Here is a 21,047-nt window from a genome sequence, read left to right as displayed (position 1 = left end):
AATTTGGTGACGAAATTAGACAATTAAATAAGTGAAAAATTAATTAACTAGGTTAGAAACTTTACGGATCTGTGGCCCGGATTAAGATGTCAGAAAATAACTAAGACATCAAATGATAACTGTATAATAGAACTCCAATACGATAATGTGTAATACTGTAATATTCTTATTGTTTACGTAAATATGTATTACACAAATATCAAACCCTTAGCTTACTATTGAAGTTTAAATTATACATGCTTCCTTATTGTTTCTCCGAATAAATTCTTCACCGTAGAAGTGTAAAATTCCATTCAAAACTGGCAAACCTCTCTTTAGTAGCTATTTCTTTTCACAGTGCTACTAACAGAAGAAAAAGGAGAAATAGAAGTACATAGCAGGAACTTTATTTAAAACACATTGTTTTGCTTTGAACAAGATATTGTACAGGCACTTACAATGTAGTGTCCAATGTAGTGTTCCATTGTTAATCTATTTTACGACTCTCCTTAGGAATTTTCTTTTTCTCCTTGTTCTTTTTAAATCTACTTTCCAAATTTAATTCATAAACATGAATAATAGATACTTGATAAGGTTCGTTGATTTTAATCTTGTAAAATATAAATGAATAAAAATTTACCTGAATGTGTCTCTTGTTTCTGAATCGACTCCAGTTTACAATAGAATATTCGTCTTCGTGTTCTGTCCATCTCCGATCTAAAACATCGTTTGCATATTCTGTGCTCCATTGTTCCATTTCCTCAAGTCTCTTATCTATGGCTTCCTTTCTGTTTGTGTAGAACTCTTTTGTCGTCAAATCTAAAGGACAATTCTGGTAAGGATTTTGGAATACATCTGGAACGTTTTCGTCATAAATAATGTCCCAAAAGAACAGACCAAAAAGTGTAATAATTGTGCTTCCTTCGCCATGCATACCTGGAATAAATAATTAAAAATACATAATTAGGTATTTTATGATCTATAACTCCTCATTCTTACTTTTTACATTGGTTTCTATGCACACAACATACAATGTATATGCGGTTTTAGAATTCGTGAACAAGTGGCACAATGAGCAAAACAGTGACCCCCCCTCCATATTTACGCAGAATAAAAACTGCTTGCACGGTTTCATTCAGTCTTTTATATATTAATATAATTTTGTCAAATGGCATGACCAATGTATAACTTACTGCAAAAGCAAATCTATTTTTGCGTAATGTGGAACCTATTTTTGTTTACACGGAATTTCAATAATTTTAAAATTTCTTGATTTTCCGTTGATCCATTGATAGTTCATATAATACAATTTGCTCATGGATTTCTCTTCTAGTAGCTAATGTAATTACGAATTTTCTCTCAGTTTCATATGTAATATGTGTATTGTATGAAACTTTTTTAATAACAGTTAATAACACAGTATGATTAACATAAGAACATTTTTGAATTGATTTGTGTATACAGTACTATGAACAAGGATCCTTCTAATGAAACTACTAAGCCCTCTATTTTGCTAATTTTTTTTGTATTTCTATCATAAAATATACTGTACTATATGATACGAATTATTATATACAATATTTTTTCAAAATGTGTTCTAATAGACGACAGTCAACTTCTGATCGAAATGAAATGAAATGAAATCTTTCAGTTTAACGTCCTACGATTATGCCCTTTAGACTAAGGGAAACAAATGATCAAGGCAACTGAATGATGATGGAAGAACTGATGGAATGATAATGTAGGAGGAAACAGGAATATTCCGAGAGAACCCACGGACAAGACTTTGTTTACCACAAACTTACTTCGGCAGGAATCGAACTGGAGACCCTACACACCAGAAGTAAGCGCTTTAGCACTAAGTCACCGTATCCAATAATTTCTGATCGAGTATTGCTCCTAAGTCATTGACTCATGTCCTCCTTTCCAAACTATTACCATCCATTTTACATTGTAAGCAGGAAAAAAATTATATTTTTCTTGTGGCGCCGGTGTTGCAGTGAAATGTTTGTGAACTTAAAGATACCAAGGTTAACAGTTGAGTTTACAAATGATCCATATTTGAAAAATTACACAAAACACTGAACAAACAATTTATGTACGATTTTCACTGTTCTAGGCAATTTAATCCTTACATAAACTATTTCCACATATATAAGAAATTCAACGAAAACTGAAAAGCATTGAGTATATACTTTCCGTGATTACTTCTCCCAGACGGTAAGTTTTGATTTGATCAATACGATTAGCTTCATTTATCAAAAAGGCTTAAGCCTTACCTTCGGCATATCCCAGCTGACGGTAGTGAGAGATAGCCAATTCCTCTACTGAAGAGACTACTGACTCATTTCCTGAACCATCTGGATTCTCTTGAATATAGCACATTTTAAGACCAGGCAATTTTCTACGAAAGATAATCAAACACTAATGTACATCAGCAAATTAGTTTCATTTTTCTGTATGGCCTAAATAAAAAAAATGCTATAAATTCACACAAAGTACAATTTAATTTCAATGAGAATGTGATTGTGCAATATTACGTTATAACATTTTACTAAAACCACAAGAAAACATTTATAACTATATCATTACATGTCATAATCTTGGTTTAAACTTCGAATATAGAAGGATTCGTTGTCATATAAATGTCAAATTCCCCTAAAATCTACCAATGATCATCGTAGATAATATTTATTTATTCATAAATGAGAGAACGAAAAGGAGCAGTAAAATCATGTCCCCTTTCCTATTTCCATTTAACTGTTAAGAGTAACCTTTGATGTTTGATGAATCCCAGTGTACTGGGTAAGATACTGAATCTTAGAACAAATAAATATCTGTTTAATAAGCATTTACTCCTATACTAACAGTAAATGATTTGTATTATCACTAATAACAGCTGGTGGTCCATTATCCAAATCCTAGGGTACCATACAATAAGACGTCTATTGTTACGCGTTATGACAAAAATCAATAAGAAGCATAATTAATTTAAATACGTATTTTACGAATATTTCAATCCGAGACCTGCAGGGTGTTTGTCCTCTAATTTATGTCAGCTCATACTTGAAAAATACTTTTTATTATTTCGAAGTGGTATCAGCTGCAACTCGAACTCCAAATTGTCGGTTCTCAATCTACCTAAATCTTTGATTGGTTTCTCTCAGAATATTACACTAGAAAAACAAAGTAAAATAAAGAGAATATAAAACTGATATTGATTGGTAAAGAATTTTCAATTCCATTACCTGTTTTCACCTAACTAGTGTGAAAAAGAGAGCTTGAGATATGGAGCAAGGAATCTAAAACTGTTAGAAAAAGGCAGTTACATTGTGTTTCCCTCTTCGTTTGGCTCCCTCTTAAAAACATTCTCCGTGTGGCTCCCCTTGGTTCTTCAACTACTTGTACACAATTATTGTGTAACAAAGTAAAAGTATCTCTCGTGTTCGCTTTGTAAAAAATAAGTAGCAGAGGCACTCCCTCACTCCTCACTGTGCGCCCAATTTATAAAAAAATGTACAAAAATAAATGAAAAAGAGGCCAGTGGCCCAGTAAAAGAAATAACCATGTTGTCTATAGTATGTCGTAAAGAATCTGTGTTACGAAAATATGTAACAAAATATTTTCAAGTCAAGTAACATTATGTGTATTCACTGGGCCCGAGTCAAAAGTAAGTATAATCATATTAATGTAGTAAGTTTTTTTTTTTTGTACGTTTGTAATGCTAACGGATTAAAGATCTATATGTTATTCAATATTAAAAGCTTGTATTGGTATCGATGTTATTACTGGGGCAATTAAAATGAAATCGACCAATGATGGTTGCTGACAAAATTTAGTTTATTATTATTATTATTATTATTATCTAAGTTTGTGTCACATTTAGGGAGTTGGAAACGGGTATTCATTTATTTTTTAGCCGCGCAGGTTTTGTCGTAGCGGCCATTTTGTATAGGCGCCTAAACACACTTTGAACTTTTTAGTTCATTCCGTTAAACGCTGTAACTTTTTAGGTTTTAACGATAATGAGTTCAAACCAAAACCATATGAAAGATAATGGAATATTCTGTATTCTGTGCACATTAAGACGTGCTTCAGAACGTCGAGAAACGAAGCTTTGAACATTGAGGTTTCAAACCTTGAAATTGCAATTTTGGAGAGACTGACCTTCAATTCTTTGTTTACATAGAGACTAGATAATAGACAACGCCATGAACAAGTTTCAGATCTTAGAACTACATACTTGATTTTTTGGAAATGTTTAAACTTTGCGAATTTTCGAAAATCGTGTATTTTCACCATCAAATATCTCAGGAAGGACAGAAGTGAAGAATCCCAAATTTGCACAAAATAGACGATAGTTATACAGTAACAAGTGGGTAAAATTGCATCACCGAGACTCGAGTAGTTTCTGAGTTATGAGGGTTTTCTTCACTGGGACTTAATATCATGAAGCGCCATTGGAGAGAATATAAACTTTGTAGAAAAAGTCAAAATAACACGAAAGTAATGTTAAATGGGTAAAGTGTGCATAATTTATGAATCACATCTTGTACAAAAAACGAAAGTAGTCTGTTATTTCTTTTCTGCCTATAGCGCTGCTATTAAGTCATTAGTGAGGTAAATAATTGAGTAATTTGTGTACAGAGTTTGGCATTGATGTTGAAAGTACGACCTGCAGGAGTTATGAACTCTGTGAGTGTAAGTTTCCGTCGAATCTTAGTGATTAGCACCAACACTTTGTCATTCGTACATAATTTAAAAGAGGTTCTTGGGCCATGGGGATGGGAAAAGTGATCAAAAAGATTGTTATTTTCCTGACTGATGTCTTCAATTTCACAATCCACCATTTCTGTCATAAATACAGGCTACGGTATCATTAGGTGCAAATGACAACATGCTACGTTCTGGAAGTACTGATGTACTGCAATCAGTAAATTCATCTGATTGTGAGTATTCATAACATCTGATTTGTGTTTTCGACAGAGGTACAAATCTATGATATGATCTGGTATTAATAATTCTTTTACAAGTAGCAACTCTTGAATTCTTGCAGTTTGAAAATGAAATGAAATCTTTGAGTTTTACGTCCCACGGTTATGCCGGTTAGGCTAAAGGAGACGGTGATGATGAGAGATGAGTGAAATGGTGGAATGAAGAAAGTGGGAGGAAACGGGAGAACCCCGAGAAAACCCACGAGCACGGTGTTTGTCCACCACAAAGTTCACTTGGCGGAGGCTGGGATCGAACCCGGGACCTCAAGCACCAGAGGTGAACGCTCTACCACGGAGCCACCGCGCCCCCCTTTCTTGCTGTTTGACTGCACTTCTTCTGATGAAACATTGATAAATTGTATGCCTAAGATACTATATCAACACAAAGTGCATATCTGTTCAGTTTTTAAAATCGTGAATTTCACATCACTGCAACTTATCTCAAAGCTATTTAAGTCTCAGTTATGCAATTTTACTCACTTGATACTGCACAACTATCGTCTATTTTGCGTAAATTTGGTATTTTTCACTTCTGTCCTCCCTGAGATATTTGATGGTGAAAATACACGATTTTCAAAAATTCGCAAAGTTTAAAAATTTCAAAAAACTTAAGTGTAAAATCCTCAGATTTGAAACTTGTTTGAGACGTTGTTTACTATCTAGTCTCTATGTAAACAACGAATTGAAGGCGAATCTTATTTATTTCATTTCAAAATGTACATTCCAAAATTGCAATTTCTAGGTTTCCAAACTCAATGTTCAGAGCTTCTTTTTTCGACGTTCTAAAGTACGTCTCAATGTGCACAGAACACAGAATGTTGTCCACTCCATTATCTTTCATATGGTTTTGGCTTGAACTCATTATCTTTAAGACCTAAAGCGTTACAGCGTTTAACGGAATCCTCTGAAAAGTGCAAAATGTGCTCAGGCACCTATACAAAATGGTCGCCACAAATAAACCTGCGCGGCCAAAAAATAAATGAATACCCGTTTTCAACTCCTTAAATGTGGTACAATCTTAGGTGAAAAATACAAAAATAAATAAATTTTGTCAGCAACCTTTGACCTGAAAATTGGTCGATTTCATTTGGATTGACCCTACTGTACATCAAGTCGTGATGTATAACCGTTTTGACATCCAATGTTGAGTAAAGCACCAGTTTACCGAAAACTGAAATCACTAATGCAATAGACTAGATCCTACTAAACATTTATCAATTTTTAAATAATTTCAAAACAGTTAATCTTTAATTCCTTGGATGAAAATTCTACTATTCATTATTCTTTCTAGAAATATGCGCTAATTTCGATTCCCGGCGGGAGCTCATGTGGTTCGGATTCCACGTTAATCAGTAGGTCCACGTCTCATATAGCCTCGCTGCTGAAAAGGAACGTTAAACTCAACTCAACTCAAAATATGCGCTAATCGTGTCAACTAAATTCAATGGCCTTGTAAAAAAAAAAAAAAAAATCATAAAAGTGTAAAGTGTAAGTTTACAGAAAATCATAACAATTTATCTCGCATTTCTTCAATCTGTTAAACAAAACAAGCTTAAGATACTGCTCATTATTATGTTATCTACTGATTATCAATACTAAAATTAATAATAAATTTTCTTGATTTCTTTATATTGTCGTTAATATATACCTTTAGATTCTCTATCAGTTATAAATTACTACGATATAAAGTCACTTTAGTAATAAATATAAAATTTTTAGAACACCCTATATATATATATAGAATGTTCTAAAAATGGCGCGCCCACGGACCACAAAACACTATTCTACAGGCCAAAATAAAGCGAAAATCTTATATGATGGTTTGTTCTCCGGGGCCTCCTTCAGCCGCTATGGGGAATCAAAATTTCACACTGTCGCAGATTAACTTGGAACCATTAGCATCACTCTACAAATACATCAAGCAGTTAAATCGATTGCTACACTAATAAATGATGCTAGTATCAATCTATATAGACTTTAGCTGCCATCTGAAAGAATTGATGCAACTATTTGATAGATTAGTATATCTACTCTATGGTTCTTTATTTGCGACATTGCCACAAAGTGTAATTCGTGTCTCCAGACAAGGACTGAAAGGTATACAAATATATATAAATTTTGCTTTACTATGACTTGTAGAATAGTGCTCTGTGGTTCGTGGGCGCCATTTTTAGAACACCCGATATATATATATTCTGTCGAGCAACTTACAAAACATAACGTTTTCTTAGAAATGTGTAAATAAATAATAGTTTAAATTTTTAAATTCCGTCTTCTACTTCTGACTTCACCTCTTACTATCACGCTTCGTTTTCTTTCCTTTGCTTTTCTATCACCTTAGACTTCTTCGCCCTCTCATTCTCTCGCGTGGTCATGCTATTACATTAAAGAAAAAAATTACTTGTGCCCTTTGTAAAAGTTCTCTTTTATTTTTATTTATTTTTAAGTCATGATGAAACTAAGTTATTTGCTTCTAAGTTTGGTTCCACGTAACTAAAATGGATTCGGAGCCTAAAAAATTAGTTATGAAAATACTCATCCAAAAGAAAGAAAGAAAAAATAGTGTTATATAACAATTACGAAAGCCTTTCAGCCCGTTTGCAATACTTCAAGTGTCCTTGACGTCATGAATTAAAGCTATCTGTCCACAAGAACTTTTGAGCAAGGAATGGTTTCAACTACGAGGTGGGTGAAAACAAGTTTTGTGTGGATTATCGTAACAGAAAATAATTGTTTTGCTATCTATAGATAAGCAAGCAATGTCTAAGTTAAAAAGACATAATGATTACATGTAATGTACGCTGGGGAAACATTCTGATCGGGACAGAGATTTTTCAGAATTTCTCTACAGCATACCTTCTCTTGCAATTACTATATGAGAACATGTTCGATTACAAACAAAATGCAACACAATATATGTTCCTGGTGTAAATATAGTTAAAAAGGAGTCAACTAAAACATTACGTTCACTCACCGAGAATGACTACTGAAGAAAAGAAGATAAATGTGATTTTCTTCATGGGAGGTAATAAGGCATTCTCCTGAACGGAATTAGATACTATCATAAAACTTGCCGGTATTGTTATATACGTATTTCTTTTTTTTTTTAATAAATTAATGCAATGGGTAAAGGCTTGAGCTTCTTGATATATATATATATATTTTTACAGTATTACTGCATAAAGGAAATTCTCCCCAAAACTCCTACACAGAATGTCATTCGGACAAGTTGTCTGTTTGAAAGTCTGTTCCATGATCCGTTATTCTGTATTAATTACAGTAGACGTTAGGGACATCTATATAAGCCAGTAAGTCTTCAAAAATTCAGGAATGTAAATAAAAATAGCTCAAGTAATACTTGGAGCTGATGACATCTGGTTTTAACGTTCGAAGTTTACATGTTAGTTAATATGCTTAGTGTTCCGATACAACTGAGCTGTCGGGATAGAAATGAGAGGCACCTAAAAGGTGCGGGATAACAATACCAAATTTATAGCAATAAAGCACATACTAAATGGGGGCGTCTCCACCACTAGTCTTAGGCGACTAGAACCATGAGCAAAATTAGACAGATTAACGAATATGAATTTAGTGTTAAAATAATTTGAAAATAACCAATGCATTTTTCATTGAGAATTGGTAACAATAAGGGCGTTAAAAAATGGATGGTAGAGCAAAGATATAGCAACTAATTTTGAACAGTCTCCACCCTACTTCGAAGTCGTTCCATTCTTCTCCCTTTATTCGTAGGTGATCTTTAGGCGCTGTCCTCGAAGTTCCAGAGACTTGCAGGTTGGGCTGTCCTGATGAAGTCCATGTTGAATACTTGTCCGACAATCAACCATGGCATTGAATGCCGGACCCCAAAGGCTGGGAGACTCCGACGTGTCTCGTCTCGTGGTTGAGATCCAAAAGACCAAGATCGTGCTCTCTCAATTGCTTTTGACCTGACTGTCCCTCTGACGTCAGAATGAGATGATGATGACACCACAGTTTCCTGAGCGTGGTCGATTACCCAAAACTGACATTGGCCAAGTCCATGTTTCTACATGTCGTCGGCTAAACACAAAGTTCTCAAACTTGCTCCTGAGACTGCTAACGTTGTCAGGTAAACGAACCAAAAGGAGACTCACCTGAGTCAAAGTACTTACTTCTATATACATTACTTCCTTGTTGTGACATCGTGTTGTGGGTAAACGAACGAAATGGACAATGTCTTGCAGTAGCTTGACTATGAAGGGCCAATGAGGTCGAACCAATTGAGAGAAGCAATTGATCTAACAAAGCAATTAAAAGCGTCGCGTGTGAGACTGTTAAAGGGTGAAGGTTCTGAAGGTCGCTACCACTGTTTATTACAAATTACAAGTACAAAGACTTCCTCAATAACAGCAAAGCAATAGTTAATTTATCTTTCGATGTAAAGACATCTAGCAACGTACAACAGAATATTGGTGTTAATAACATCAGGCAGTGAACTCTTGAAGGCTGCTTGGCTTCCATTGTTGGCTGGTTGAATTTCCACACGAAATAAAGATGTCCTAGCTTGTCCTTACTTCATATCCCGTAACATTAGTATCAACTTTTTTTAAAAGAGAGAGAGAGTGGTAGGAAACTTCTACAGGGTGTTCAGAAAGTAACTATACATTTCGAAACTTACGAGTCACGGCGCAACAAACACCAACCTTTTGATCATGTAGTGGGGACATGAAATTCATACGGATTCTCCGTACTCCACACAGGACTATTCTGGCTATTCACGTAACCGGAGAGGCGAAACCATGCCTCATCCGTGAAAAACGTTTTGTCAAGATCAGAGATGCAAAAAAGCCTGCTTTTTTGAATCGATGTTTTTTTTCACATAAAAAGCCGGCTTTTTTGAGAAAAAACGAGAATTTTGGAAATTTTGGCTTTTATCATTTTCATGATTTTTCTATCTAAATAGCTTTCTTATAGTATATTCTATAGTTAGATAAGAATTCCATGACCTAAATGCCATATTTCGCTCTAAAATTCACCATCAAGATGGATGGAGCACATGTTTTACGAATTAAAGCTAACATGAAGAGTGTAGTATTTGAGGGCAATTTTAGAGGCTGTTTAACTTTATTTTAACTTTTGAGTTATCGACATTTTTTTCTTCTCCGGATCATTTCAGTTTGTCATCTGTGTTTCATTTCTAAGAGCTTAGTACTCTAGCTTCTAGCGCAAAAGTTAAACTTACGTTTTTCCATATATCCGTCAAAGCGTACGTTTTTCAATATATCCGTCTAACTGTACTTCCACATTTCTGTTATACTGTAGCTGTGCAACGATTTAGCAATAATTTTCCGGATACAACCTTGAATACTAATTTATACAAATAATCAGTAGCGGATTTAGAAACGTACTTTGGGGTGGGTTTCTCTGATTGTTTCGTTTTCTAAAATGTCCTAATTTTATTTGGGAGGAGCTTGAAGTTTATGAGTACAGGCATAACTAATACTGTATTTCGTTTCATTTATATATTTATAGAGATAGTCTTCCGGATACAACCTTGAAGATCATTTTATACTGAGAATCAGTGGCGGATTTAGAAAAGTATTTTGGGAGGGTTTCTTTTCTTACTAATGTTTAGTTTTTTTAAACACTCGTAATTTTTATTTGACGGGAGCTTAAAGTTTATGAGTAAAGGCATAACTAATAGATATTTCGTTTGTTTTAGACATTCCGTAATTTTGGGGAACAGGCTTCAGTCCGAAAGACCGTCCCTCTAACCTTCGCAAAACCGTCACTGCTGGTAATTAGTAATAATAACGATTTAAAAACAATCAGAAATGAAGTTGGCCAACTCACAATACACGCACTATTTCAACTTCATAGATGGAATGAAGAAAAGTTTTGTCAGAATGGTCGAATGCTGAGTTGAATCCCGGACTTCCCGATAGAAGCGCAAAAGCTCCACTCAGTCATGTTTGTTGTGCAGTTGTATTTATCTTAACTTAAATATATTCCGTAGTCCTTTTTTTTTTTTTGGTGGTGACGGGGTGGGGAGAGTTCCATAAAGATATGAAGGGTGTGAGCCAAGAACATGATAACTAACAAATTTTCAATTGCTGAGTTATACAGCACCAGATAGACAGCAACCCATACCGCTTCGTTTAATCCTTCATGTATAGTCTTATCTGAAAAATCAGCTTTACGACTTTCAAAATGGATTGTGCAGCAGAAAATTTCTAATTTCTTAAAATAGTAAAATACTGGGTTACCATGTTCTTACCTCACACCCTTCATATGTTGAATCCCTCTTGTTAAAAATACAGAAAACTTGAGGACTGAGTAAACCGTGATGGTGCTTAAATAAAACTGTACAATTTCAGGAATATACAAAACCAAAAGCTCTAGATGTGCAGCCTTTAAGTGTACCATATAAATCAAGTATTTTTCTTATGTTTTATTTTAATTTTATTTTGTTCCAAAAAGAGGGTATGGAATATTTTGAAGTAAAAATACTACATAGAATTTTGCTACTTATTTGAGTATTTTTTAAAGAAGTATTTACTTTTAGGGTTGGCTGGTTTACACCAGCTGTTTTTTCTTTTTATAAATAAACAACTGGTTTAAACCAAAAAATAAAAAAAAAATAAAAAATAAAAAGAACGAAAAATGCGAATCGTGTGAACTTCATGGTGACGTTTCCACACCAAACCATCTGCATTAGTTTTATTTCCTTTTCACCTTTTAATCAAGGTGTCCCATGTTCAATTCTCGGTCGAACCACAACCCTTCTTTCATGCTTAAACAAAGTAGCGGTTCGGATGTAATTTTAAGCGAAAGTCTTCTCCTTGATTACCTCGGTATTACGTAAGGATGTTAAGCCTGAACATACGAAACGAAACTAAATTGTATAATTCCGCATGTCTGAATGCCTGTTGTTTTATAAAGAAGCCAAGGTTGCTTAAATATATTGATATAAATTGACAAAATTTCTCGATTGCCTACGTAGCTTCCAACATTAGCTTGGATTGGACTTTCAATGATATGTACGTACTAAATTTGTAATTTAATACCTCAGTTTTAGCGTACTGATTATGATACGTTGACCTTTAAATTTTACATGCAAAGCAATAACAGGATTTTTCCGTTATTGTTTTACATTTAGAGTAATGACTGGATTTTCCCGATGGCTAGGGCGGGAGTTTCTCAATTTAAGAAATTTACTGACCGGACTTCTTTAAGCTTATGTGACCTCTTCCAGCATAACCCCGTTGTTGCATAACACCAAGGCGAAACAAACTTATTTCTGTCAACATGTAATATAAATACATAAAGCAAAATATCTCAACCCAAAAAACCTGGTTTAAACAAAACAAAACAAAACAAAAAAAAAACTAGTTTAACCCCCCCCCCAAAAAAAAACGGGTTTTTGGCATTTTCAAAAACAACCATGGTTCTTGCCAACCCTGCTTACTTTTGTATGTAGGAGGTTAAAAAAATCTTATTATATACATTGGTTAATCCTTTGGAATTCATAATGTAAATGTTGAGAAGTAAAACTGTTTGAAATATCTTTTCGAAATTCATGGTTTATTTTCGAGGTTTTATATTATTATCGGCATCAACCACTAATTAAATGACTTTTTGTGTTATAGAGAAGCGAAACAAAATCTGTTTTATCAATTTAAAGCAGAAGTTTCAAAAAAGTCCAAAATTTCCCAAGCAAAAAAGCGAAGCAGAAAAAACCGAGTTTTTTCCAAAAAAGCCTGTTCTTTTTCCGAGCCCTTGCATCTCTAGTCAAAATCATATCAGTCATCACTTAGCATACCACAACATGGCACTGCACAGTTACTTTCTGAACACCCGGTACTTTCGACCGCAGCGACAACGCACCCTATCGTGATTTAATTTTATTAATATTTTAAAAACTGATTAAAGTGTGTGCGTCTTATCAAACGTATATGAGTATAAAGCAGCTCAAAAATGGCTATCATAAGTTTATGTATACCTAACAGTAGTTTTAGTTTGGTTTGATTGCAGTTTGCCTTACATTTTTCAATGATGACACTATACGCCCTCACGGTTGATATTATTATGCAAGATGGGCCTAATGTGGGAGAATGGATCCGAACATATGCTCCCAGCGGAAATTAAACCAGAGACCCCCCACACCACCAGCACAAAAACGCATGCAAACCATTTATCTACTCATCAATACACAACACCACAAATTGAACTTCATTCAAGCATATATGGAGTTATTTACATAGTGCTACTGTATTAATACAATTAGTTTAGAAGATATGTATATATAACTTTTAAATGTATGAAATTTTGTGAACAACACAAAAGACCGAACATATTTAGCTGGGACCTGTTGCACGGTCCTATAATTCAGTTCTCTTGATGGCGAGATAAATGTGGTGGAAAAAGGCTTTTTCTGCGTGAAGTGATTTTGCATATCGTTCTTCATAATCTGTATTGCAAGAGGACGTAAAGAAAAAAAAAATGAAAATGAAATCTTTGAGTTTTACGTCCCACGTTTATGCCGGTTAAGCTAAAAGAGACGGTGATGATGAGTAATGAATGAAATGGTGGAATAAAGAAAGTGGGAGGAAACGGGGGAACCCCGAGGAAACCCACGCACACGGTGTTTGTCTACCACAAAGTTCACTTGGCAAGGGCTGGGATCGAACCCGGGACCCCAAGCATCAGAGGAGAAAGAAAAAATCAAACAACTACTACACTACATTTAATATGGCTATCTTTATAATGTACGTTTAAACAATTCCCTACCTTTGCAATGATTTTCCTTCAATAACACAATGAGGATGTTCTTTCAATGAAGGAAGGTTCTGCTGTAATTGAGTCAACACAAGTTTCTTTTCTTCAGAGAGATTTGATTTCTTCCTTTTAAGAATCAGTTGTATTCTATCTGCAAGTGCTACTTTTGTAACTACATCTAGATAAGGATCTTGCAAAGCTTCTGCAATTACATCTGCCGCCTTAAAGTAAAATTGATAGTGTATAATTAATACAAATATTTTCAATGTGTGGAATCAATTTACTATTACCTGATACACTGCTGTATTAAAACTACAACAATGCAAAATAACATAAATACCATAAAAATTATCTGCAAATCACTGAACCAAAACAGGCAGAGTACAATATAAATCTACGATAACCTATGTTGCAAAAATGCTTAGAAAAAAAAAGTTGATCAGAAATTTCAAGCTAGTACTTCTCAGACGTGTTACATTAAAAGCGGAACTAAATGTACGACAAGCAATCAGGCATTTCTCATTATCATTCCTGTCAAGAAAATACAAATTGAGATCTATTAATCAAAATTTGATTTCAAATATGATGTTTCGCAATCGTGAACTCACTCACTCGGAAATTCAGCGTCAAGAATTTGTTACTTCGTAAAGTAGGTTGCAATACAGACATATTATTAGAAATCACAATCCTTAGGAGGGCAACACTCATTCAGGCTCACACTAGTCAGGCACGTAGCCAGGATTTCGTGAAGGGGGGGGAGGTCCGTGACATGAAATACTGTGGTCATCACAACAGGGGCTCGATCATTCTAAACTATTTTACTGGAACATATATTGGTTCGTTCAGCCAGGATTTCGTAACGGGGGGGGGGGGGGGGGGCATGAAATTTTGAATGTCCAGGAGCTCATCAATCTAAACTACTTTACTATCAACATATATTAGTTTGTTAGGACAATAAAATGAGCATATGTTGGTAAGTATTTTAATAACAAACTATGAGAAATCTCGAGTAAAATAATACATGTAATAATAAAATAACGTGCTGAAAAAGATTTTACAATATTTACATCCTTTCTCTCTTCATTCATATATAACAATGTCCTTTCATTATGACCCCAACTATTATAAAAAGTACATACTCGATAATGTCTTGTAAAATATTTTACAATATCTGCGTTCCTTTCTCTGTTGAATCAAATGTTAACAGAACTTTCTTTCCATATAAATTTTTGTTTTTATTATTCCGTCAACTACTGTCTGTGCCAATGGCAGGTTAAAGGAGCAGTAGAAAATTGTTTTTGAAATAACATGTTTGATACTGCAAGGATGCAATGACGAAAATTTATGATAAAAAATGTCCACGTTGTTAAACAACGGTACTATACTTTCGGAAGCTTGAAATCCCCCTTGAATTTTCCCTGACTAGTAGCAGAAATTCTGAGAATTCTGCAACTCTTCTAGAAATTCTGAGAATTCCGTAACTTTTCTAGAATTTTCAAATTCTCTGACTCTTCCAGGATATCTCGCTCACCTCGCCACCATGTATTTCAAGTAATACAAATCTCATCATAAGAAAGAGTAACCTAAAGCTTCCTGATTTAAATTTTTTTTTTTAACGCGATCCTTCTTTTTCTCATTTCATTTTTTCATCCTGCCTTATTTTTTTCATTTCTGGTCTCGAAGGGGGGGGGGGTCAGAACCCCCCTTCCCCTTGGCTACGTGCCTGCACTAGTGAGTATGAGAGCACAACATATATCTGTCAGTATAGATAGGAAAAAACATTCACATACTCGAGAAAGGCAGTATGTTTACCACTACACTAGAAGGAATTATTGTCATATTCTTTTTTTGTCTATTTGATAACTATACGCATGTTAGTAATTCACTTCAAACCATTGGAAATTACATATTGAAGACGAGCGCCTATAATTATTGCTCTATTCCTGTAACTAAAAATTATAAACATTAATTAAAAATTCCAGCTCTTTATTCTTTTTATTTCTTTTCTTACATGGAATTGTTGAGGTGTGTTTGTAGTCCCTCGTCAAGGACAGAAAATAGCTACTATTCTACAACCCCAATTATACCATGCATTCCTACAACAGAATAAAATCCACCTAAAAATATCAAATGCTCACCGAAGAACCACCAAAGAAATTTTCGCAATACCAAATAGGTAAAGAAACTGGGAAGAAGGAATCCCGAAACAGGCATAGAAAACGAATTACTCTGCTCCTCCCTTATTAGGAGGAAGAAAAGAAGAAAATAGAATAGGAAGACTGGAAGGAGAAAGGAGGAAACGAAAATGTGGTGGAGGATAGAGAGTATGGGGGAAGAGACAGAGGTTATCAAAAGAATGCTGAAGACGATTGGAGGTATTTCCATATTCCAAGAGGTTACCATATACAGAAAAGGATGCAAGAGGTTATTGCACGTTATACGGGAGAAGTGAAGAAAAAGGGGAGAAGAGGAGGAGGAAATGATGGAGAAAGGAGTAATATATAAGATCCAGTGCAGTAAATGTGATACGCGTTATATTGGGGAAACGGGAAAGAGATTAAAAGAGCGAATAAAACAATATAAGGACGACATTAGACTGAAGAGAGAGAAATGCAGTCTACAAACACATAAGGGACACGGGCCATTCAATCAATTGGAGTGAAGTGAAAAAGCTGGGCCAAGAGGAGAGAAAGTTAGTCAGGAAATGGCAAGAAGCAAGATTTATTGAAATAGAAGGCGGCAGAGTCATGAACTGGAATCCAGGATTTAAAATTGATGAGCAGTGAGGTAAATTATTAAGGAGCCTTAAAGATTAAATAAGTTAATTGTGTAAGTTTATTTTTGTATATTCAGTATTTATCTATTTAGTATTATTGTGTAGTATTTATGTAGTACTGTTTATATATATATTATTTATTTATTTAGTATTCATATTTAAGAGTTATTTGTAAGATTAATTTGTAAATTACATTAGGCCTAGTTATAAGATATGAATGATATAATAAAAACAGGGGGAGGAAGAAGGAAATTAGCGAGTTTTGTTGCTGTTTTATATTTTGGTTTCTGGTGAAAGGGGATTGGCTGTTGTAGCCTATGGTAGCCAATCAGAAATCAGGATTTTTTTTCGCTGTCTCTTATATTAAATCTGTCTACCTGTGTATTCATAGTGTCTGGTGAAGCCCAGTGGATAGTTGACGAAACTATCACACTTTTTTTTTTAAACAATAAACGTATTGTTTTGCTCAGCAAGTAGTTTAAATCAGATCTGAGATATTAGCGTATACTAAGTTAAGATCACAGGAGATAAGATGGTATTACAAGATACAGGCTCGGTGATGGCCCGATAAATGGGTAAGAAAGGAATTCTATCTCTTAGATATGATGGAAAAGCATAGTAGGTTGGAAGCATTGGTAGAGAAAAGCAGAGGTGCGTTCAATGTGGGCAACGACGAGTCTTTTCGTGAGTTTTAGGGAGAAATTATAATTGAGGGTTTTTGAGCGTTTTCGGTGCAAGTGAAATCTGGTGACTCAGGACAGAACCACAGTTAACTAGGTAAAATTGGAGGAAATCATTGATTGTGTCCTTCAGAGGTCTGAATGGATGTTGCAGAAGTGATTTTGAATATGAATGCGACTGTATGTTTTTTGTGATAGGCATACGAAAATAAGGGTGACATTAAAAGAAAATATCTATCTACACTTTGCATATACACTCTAAAGAACAAAAGCAAGGCCTTCTAGCACAAATATTGTCGTATTCCCTTTTTAAGTTTGATATATCTTTTTTTTTAAATTCATTTTCTAAGTTGCTGAGGTCAAATGTCGTAACTGCAACACATTATAAAATATTTAACGTAAAAATCATAATTATTTCTTAAATTTACTTAACTATGCCTTGCAATTTAAATTGTTAACATACAGAATACACAAACATGAGGCTATTCCAAAATATAATGCGTGGCAATGTATAAAAATATACAATATGAGTCATTTCATTAAAAATACCTAAGTAATCATAATGTACACTCATGTCCAAAATGATTGTCGCATTATCTATAACTGTCTTCTTGTAAGAATATAATTTGATAATGATTTTGCAGGGTATTTTTAATACTGATATTATGTGTATAATCGGGAAATGTATATTTGTTATAAATTTTATATTAAAAGAATTATAATTATGAAAATTAGAATGAGTAAAACAAAATGTTGTTAAAGACAAGAAAGTTCTATTTTCGTTTTATTGTTCTTGTTCACTTCTCTTTTGACATGAAATCTGCCACATACATGTCTTTGCCGATTATGCACATACTAACATTATAAGAAATACCGGGTGAATTCGTTACTAAATTATATTCCTACAATAACATATTTATAGACATGTGACAATAATTTTGGACATGAGTGTACATACACAAAAATCAACTATCTCGAAAAAGGAAGTAACTTAAAATCCTCAAAAGTGACCCTGGGAGTTCAAAGCTCAATACCAATTCAAAAATTGAGTAGCACGCGCTAATACGATCTAAACAACAAAACTTATTCTGCTTTCACTTACTAAAAAATCGTATTATGCAATTAATATAGATAAGAAAACTTGACATTACCTTATTGACTCGTTTGAGATGAACATCAAGAGTCAACGCAAGTCTATCATACCACTTTCCTCTACGATGCTGCAGATATATATTTTGAGAAAGGAGATCTCGCAATAATTTGACTACTTCATCGTACATGTGTGCTCTTCCAAGAACTTCCACACCTTCACTCAGCATTAGTCCTATTGTATATCCTGCTGTAAATCTCCGAAGGAAAGCCGGTAAATCTGCATCATGTTTCCTGAAAAAAAATTATAGAAGTAGTTTTAAAAATGCTGTACCATATGTAGATCGGATAAAATATTAATTACTCCCTTATGTTGTCTTTCCAAATATTGTGTAACACCGCCTCTGACCTTGATTATTGCCTGGATTATGCTAAAAAGTTACTCCAGGATATGTTGCAAGTATACCAGTCAAAATCCACTCCAATATTATTTAACTTTAAAAAAGTTGAATTTACGAAAAAGCTCTGCGAGTTATTTGATCCAGAAACTTTTTCACTTCCTGAAAATGTAGACATAAACAAAACTGAACTGTTGTTTAAATGCTTGACTATGTTTTGTGGTGAAAATGTTCACGATCCGTTGGTTGCTTACCGTGAATTTAAAAGTAAAGTTGGTTATTAAAAATTTCAACAGTGAGGATAGGGAAGCTGATATTGTATCACTGTTAAACACTTTAAAAAATTAACCACAGGTCTTTTGCTGTCAGCTTGTTACGTTCAATATGGTTGCCAGTCTTGAGTGTTGATGCCAAGATATTTTTTTCCAAGTATAATATGATTGTTACTGACAGGAGAACAAACTTGAAAGCAGCATTGGTAATGTTTTGCTGCATGTTACCCTTTAACTAAGGATGAAGTTAGAGGAAGTGTTTAAATTTTTGCATTAATTTCTACATTTCTGTGAATACATTAGTTAGAATGTGCATCTAATCAAGGTATATTTTCATTTTTGTATTAAATATACACCTTACTACCAAAAATATACTGTTTACAAATTCCATAATTTTTTTAAAAAAAGAACGTGCTACATTTAAAAGAATAAATGCGAAAATTACGATAATTAATGCTACAAAATAACAAAATTGCTGCGAAAAAATTTCGTCTCTAGTTATGAACTATTTCTTTACAATTTCTGCGAGTGATAAACGTAAAATAAACAAAAATAATGTAAGCTTATTATTGGTTATGGATTATTTTTGACTATATTCAGGAGCACTGTTATCTGCCAGTTCGCGAATATATCGCAGAAAGTTAATTTATGGAGTTATTTATTTGTAGGGGGAGGGAAAAGACAGGAAAATTCATCCTCTCTAGCTTTATCTTTCCTGTCCTTCTAAAAATTTTCCTAATGAATTTCAAATGCTTTTAGCAACAAATTTCTCAAGGGCTGCAATACTGGGGACGTCAGGACGTCATCAGTTACGAAACACTCACACTTATTACGTTTATTAAATATTTGGATACTGTCTGTGGCCGCTGCGCTGTCTCTCGGAAGTTTTCATGAATCGACAGGTGTTAGGCTTTGCTGATTCGATAGCTAAACTTTCATGCAGAGAAACGAGTAGATGTCGAATTGAATGGGTTAATGCGGTTACTCCAAAGACTTCAAAGAAATTTCTTGACCAGATATATGAACAAGCACTTGCGGTTTCAGGATTCGTAAATAAGAGATACGATAAGACAAATAGCGCCATCTCTTTACACAATGAAAATTGATTATACAGTTTCAAATCCTCTATTATATAGTATACCTTTATTAAATGGCGTGATCACTGTACAATTTACTTCAAAAGCAAAGCAAGTGTGTAGCCAATTTTTGTTCATATTGAACTTCAAATAATTTTAAAACTCTCTGCTTTTCCATTTGATCAGAAAGACTTGTTCGTGGATTTCTCTTCTAGTAGGTAATGTATTTTACTAAATCTTTTTTCAAGCTATTTTATATGTAGTATTTGTAATCTTATATGACATTTTTTTAAAAGTTTAAAATACAGTAGAATTAATATAAAAACTTTCTTGAATTGCAGTTTGTGTATAGAGTACTAGCAAAAACAATCCCTTTAACGAAAATATTAATGCTTCTACATTATTCATTTGTTTCGAATGTGTTGTAATAAAACACAATATACGATAGTGTTAACATATACAATATTTTTTCAGTACATGTTCCAAAAGAAGACAGTTCATTTATGATCAACTAATACCCTAGGTATTATGATCATATTACTTGATCAAGTAATCATTGGTTTATGTTCTCCTTTCCAAGATTTAATCATCCATCGTACACTCTAAGCAAAAGAAATCTTCTTTCTCTTGTGGCGCTGGTGCCGTAAGGTTTATTTAATTTTCCTCTATGTGTATTGAAATGTTGTGCATGTTAAAAATACCAAGGTTAACGCTGAGTTTACAAACGAAGCTTATGAGCGCCGTATCTGTATCTATCAATGCAATTCGAAATGTTAATATTTCTGCACATATTGACATATCTGCCTATGTTTTGCCTTCATGTCGACCCGGTGTTCGTGAAACATTAGAGAGTACAGTACAGCCGTACCATCGTGTCCCTTTTCCCCTCTTGGACACGAGAAGTCTGAGCACACCAGAAATGCGCGAAAAAGAAGAAATAAAAGTTTATCTTTCAAAAGCCGAAGACAGGTGGAAGTATGTTTATGATATTCATATCAAAATGACTGCGTGCATATTTTGAACAGC

The 21,047-nt window shown here is 34.1% G+C and overlaps 1 protein-coding gene across 1 annotated transcript in view; it reads right to left on the bottom strand.

Annotated features, from left to right (window-relative positions):
* LOC145675489 (uncharacterized) overlaps positions 1–21,047 on the bottom strand; it is a 74,216-nt gene that overhangs the window by 20,606 nt on the left and 32,563 nt on the right. The window contains exons 6-9 of the mRNA XM_081745940.1: positions 18,338–18,569; positions 13,743–13,951; positions 2,259–2,383; positions 620–915 (exon numbers count right to left, since the gene is read on the bottom strand). Coding sequence (XP_081602066.1) covers positions 620–915; positions 2,259–2,383; positions 13,743–13,951; positions 18,338–18,569 — 862 coding nt within the window. The remainder of the gene's footprint in view (positions 1–619; positions 916–2,258; positions 2,384–13,742; positions 13,952–18,337; positions 18,570–21,047) is intronic.

The sequence above is a fragment of the Thermobia domestica genome, chromosome 2 (genome assembly GCF_964235325.1).
Source record: "Thermobia domestica chromosome 2, izTheDome1.hap1.1, whole genome shotgun sequence".
NCBI classification, from domain to species: domain Eukaryota; kingdom Metazoa; phylum Arthropoda; class Insecta; order Zygentoma; family Lepismatidae; genus Thermobia; species Thermobia domestica.
This window is presented reverse-complemented; position numbering and strand designations above follow the sequence as displayed.